We start from the raw sequence: 4,472 nt of genomic DNA on the forward strand, positions 1-4,472 counted from the left end.
CGCTTTCAGTGGGAGAAGACGTTCCCATGTATGCGCATATGTATGAGCGCTTGCGTCTGCACTGATGTTAAAAAAAAAACTTTTACAGCCTTGGGACCTCGCCGGTGTTCACTTGATTAACCAAAGAAACGAGACGGTCCAATGATAATTATTGGAGTTCTATGAAGGACTGCGATTTGTACAAACCAAAAGAGATATATCCTGTGTTCTCCTTTCATCTGTAGCTCAGCTCTACGGTATAGATCTCACGTAACCACGGTGGGCGAGGCAAATAAAAGTTTTTACATCGCTCCAGCATCACAAAGGGGTGGTGGCGCAGTTGGCTAGCGCGTAGGTCTCATAGCTAGACGTGAGTAATCCTGAGGTCGAGAGTTCGAGCCTCTCTCACCCCACAGTCACACTTGTAGTGATGAAACGCTCGGTGACAACTTTGGGTCGTCACCTTTGCACCTGTACCAACAGGTGAAAAGAGCAAATCTGAACCTGTGTCTCATTTTTTTGCCTTTTCGGTTAAAACATAGTCACGGTTTCAGCCACCGCTGCGCCCTCCTGAAACTAAATGCGCGTCTGTTTACAACCCAGAAAGCCTTTTTTTACAGCCCTGGAAAATGTACGTGTGAGAGTTGATAATGTGTGTGGTGTGGTGTTTGAACTCTATAAGCCGCGTCCTGGTGATGTTGTGATGAGAGGTCTTTACACCTTTTGCTGACAACACCATTAAAAGAAAATAAATGTGTTGGATATCAAAGTACTCGGGCCTTCAAATAGTGAGGAAAATATTCAAAAATGTACTACATCAATTCTCGCAATGAGTGGATTCAGCGTAGAATCCTGGTCAAACGACAGTTTATATTCAAGGAAGAAGTATCTTTAGCACTATTTGGAATTTATACTGGTAATGGTGATCTACATTATGGTCTCATCTGTCAAACCTTTGCAGCCTCCTACGGCGGATCTCATCAACCGAGAGGTCACTGCTTCCCCCATCCTGGAGATGTTGTCTGTTGGGAAAAACACGGTCCTCGCGCATGCTGTTGCACATCTCACAGATGTCTACCGAAGGTGAGTTGTCATAAGTGCAGGCCGAGCATCTCCACATGCCTCTGCCGCTCTCTCTTGCTGCACGGCGCCCAACTCTGCCCCCCTGACGACGACCCGGCCTCAGGAGCCTCTGAGCGAATTTCACCGGCCAACTCACAACATTTGAAATGCCCGAGATAAGAAGAGCAAGCGGGTCAGGTCCGGAGTATGATCGCTTTATCCAAAGATAGGCTAGACCAGCAAGAATCCCGCTAAGATGGCCAATGAAGGACGTCCCGGGGATGAAGGCCTGTATGAGGAGCAGTTCAGCCCACGCTGCATACTTTGCTGGAATGACCATCCCATGCAGGAAGACATAGTCATCTGACCAGGCATTCAGCACAATCTTCATACCAAACAGCACCCCGGAGAATCCAACAGCATATTGATCGTAATACGCAGTCTCATTGCCGAGAAGGAGTAGACCTTTGGACAAGAGCAATGTGAAGCCCTGAGACAGGCCAAGCAAGGCAGTGACCATAGAAGCAAACTCAACACTGCCCATTGATGTTTCAAGCTGTATGCCCTTCCACAAGAGAGACGTCATGTTGTAGAAGAAGTGGGTTTCACTCAGGTGGTAGAAAGCTGACAGGAAGAAGCGCGTCAGGTCGCCGTACTGCAACATGTTCACAACTGTTAAACTCAAGATGAGAGACACTGAAAAAATGAATCTAAAATACACTGATTACTCTGCACTACAACATTTTAGAGCACATGATGTGCACTCTGCTAGAAATTTCTGAAAGCAATAATCCTTGCGAAAAGGCCAACTAATCATTCTGAATCTGGCAAAGCTTTAATTTACTAGATATAGGGGTGTAAGGGGCACCATCAGGCCATAAACTCACGCATACATGTCACCTAGGTCCATGAATAATACCCTACGGAAAGGGCAATAAATCATTGTGAAACCATCAGAGCCTGCATTTACTGGATAAATAGAGTTGAAAAGGGCACAATAAGAGCAACTCTAGCAGGGCCTTCGAAATGATTTTAGAGTGCACTGTAAAAAATTTAAAGGCTCAAGAGCAAGTTTGCAGACTCAGAAACCCTAAAACACAACCTTTATATATTTCTTGGGCCCATTTTTCAGTCGGGCTGACCCTTTCTCGTTTCTTTCCTCCCCTCCACCGTCGCTCACTCCGCATAGTTTTCCACAAAATTCACCTTGGCTCACCAGAAGAGGGTGCACCGCCGGCTCACCAGCGGCGTCGGCATGCACGCAAGGGCTTAGGCAGGACATGAAACTTTTGTCCCCCCCAAAAAACACTAGGATGCGGCGCATTGTAACTCACAGCAAGTAAATATGACAACGTGGCACATGGACCAAATTTGACTCATATGATTGCTAACTACATCAATCATATGGTAGTGGAAAATGTCCAATGACATGTAAAAAAAATCTTCGCCCTACGAAATCATATAAATTCTTAGTTAACTAATATTGTGATCATAATCACTCACACATCAGAGATAGTTCATATGCTAATCTATAACTATATGGACCCAAGTTACAAGTCTGCTCCAGCTCATGGAATATGGTCGTATGTGGCACTAAATGTCCAACGGCTGTGAATATTGTCTTGAAATAAGAGAAGGTAGTATTACTTTTCTACTGATTTAAAATGCTGATCACATCCATTTCTACATTTTAGGGGCTAATGACTATTAGAAGAAAGAAAGCAAAACAACCCAAAAGTAGAAAACAGAGGCAAGCAGAGCAGACTACAGAGCAGGAGGACTAGAACGCAGACTTATAACTTACCGACCAAGGTGAGACATCAGCTCAGTTGCACTTTAGGAATATTTGATCTGGATATATCATAGGATATCATAGTTAAGACGGTGCGCCAGGTGACACCCTTTCCCCTCGGCCTTGATGCAAAATTATCCTGTCTCAGCTAGCCTGGTCGGTGATTAGGAACGGGTGACACCCAACTAGTGTTTAGTGCATTTGTAAACACCTTAAGGTTCAGATACTCTTAAGGGTGGCATAGAATAAAATGCACCCAGGGTTCTTCATCTTGTCAGCATCTTCCAGTTACACTCGGCTACTGGAGAACAGCAGAATTAACCCTAGGCATTTTAAAGGGGTCCATTAGAGGTCCAATCCCTGTTAAGTTGCCATCAGCCCATCACTAATCGGCTGCAGAAGACATCGAGGTCACAAACTCCATCGTGTCAGGAAGGGTATTATTTTCTATAAATTCATGTTCTTAAGGTTGCTGCATAGGAGATTCTTTCCTTTTAACTAGTTTCAGTTGGAACGGTCTTTTTACCAGTGATTTTGTAAATTACGTCTAAAAGTGCAATTTAGTTCTTTCAATGCTTAGGGCTGCAGCTCTTCTTTATCTCATCTATTAGTAGCACCCAGTCCCCCACCCACACACTAGCCTGCCCTCTGTTCTTAGCTCCGCCACTCCATCCCCCTTTTTACAATACAAACCCTACACAAAATACTACCGGAAACCACCGCCAATAGCCCCGCATCCTGTTCGACACAGCACAATCAGTACTGGGAACATATCGCGCTCCTAAACTTCTCAATCCTGTAGCCCTAGTCTAGAACAGAGAACAAATGTTGGTTTTCCATGTGCGATACGATTTCTTCTACCAGCGCAACATGACTCGGCCATAATCCACAGTGTGCGTACCTGGATGATGAGATGCGGGTTGAAGGCGACGCGGGAGAGCGGCGGGAGGAACGCGTCGAGGGCGCCCGGGCGGAGGTACACAAGCGCGTTGGCGGCGATGAGCGCCGCCGTCACGGGCGGGCGACTGGCGCCGGCGCGGCCGTACTCGAGAATCACCTGCAGGGCCAGAAGCGGCAGCATCCCGCTGGACGGGCCGCTGCCCCAGCCGCCGCCGGCGCCCCGCCGCCGGCCACCGCTCATGCCCGCCCCCATCCCCTAGAACTGGGGGACCACCAACCGAACACTGACTGGCACCGAGGAGGCAGGGCGCACGCAACTCGCTGCCCCCAATTCCTTTCCTGTTTTTTCTTCTCTCTCGCGCTCGAAATCTCTAGTTTCCTTTTGTTTCTGAAGATGTGTTTCTTTCTTCGGTCGCAAGTATGCCGCGAAACTTCCAGATAACTCCCGAGCAATGTTTCGCCTCGTCTTGTCAATCATTTTGCGAATAGTTTTGTTGCCCTATTTAATAGGTTAATTCATAAACTATAGTAAGGTTTCGATTGATGCTTTAACGGTTTAGTTAATTTCCATCATATTTTACGGTTTAGCAAAATTTAGTTAATTTCGATCATATTGTACAGGGAAACGTTCGCAGCCGGTCGACCGGCTGCGTGTTACGCCGGTCCCTCGCCCACATGGCCTGCGTACGCAGCGTCGTCCCCACACCCCTCGCACCTTTCTCTCCCACGCGTCACTAGT

General features: G+C 47.0%; 1 protein-coding gene and 1 non-coding gene across 2 annotated transcripts; one reads left to right on the forward strand and one right to left on the reverse strand.

Annotated features, from left to right (window-relative positions):
- The first annotated feature begins 304 nt into the window (after nt 1-304).
- On the forward strand, nt 305-392 carry TRNAM-CAU (transfer RNA methionine (anticodon CAU)). Its single transcript is given in 2 exon segments — nt 305-342; nt 357-392. It is a non-coding gene; the product is annotated as a tRNA-Met (tRNA).
- Nucleotides 393-736: 344 nt separating this feature from the next.
- On the reverse strand, nt 737-4,145 carry LOC123131814 (rhomboid-like protein 14, mitochondrial). Its single transcript, XM_044551500.1, has 2 exons — nt 3,735-4,145; nt 737-1,696 (listed from the first exon to the last, which is right to left on the reverse strand). The coding sequence occupies exons 1-2, from the start codon at nt 3,984-3,986 to the stop codon at nt 920-922; spliced, it is 1,029 nt and encodes a 342-aa protein (XP_044407435.1). The 5' UTR covers nt 3,987-4,145; the 3' UTR covers nt 737-919.
- Between the last annotated feature and the right edge of the window lie 327 nt (nt 4,146-4,472).

This window comes from Triticum aestivum, chromosome 1B (assembly GCF_018294505.1).
Source record: "Triticum aestivum cultivar Chinese Spring chromosome 1B, IWGSC CS RefSeq v2.1, whole genome shotgun sequence".
NCBI classification, from domain to species: domain Eukaryota; kingdom Viridiplantae; phylum Streptophyta; class Magnoliopsida; order Poales; family Poaceae; genus Triticum; species Triticum aestivum.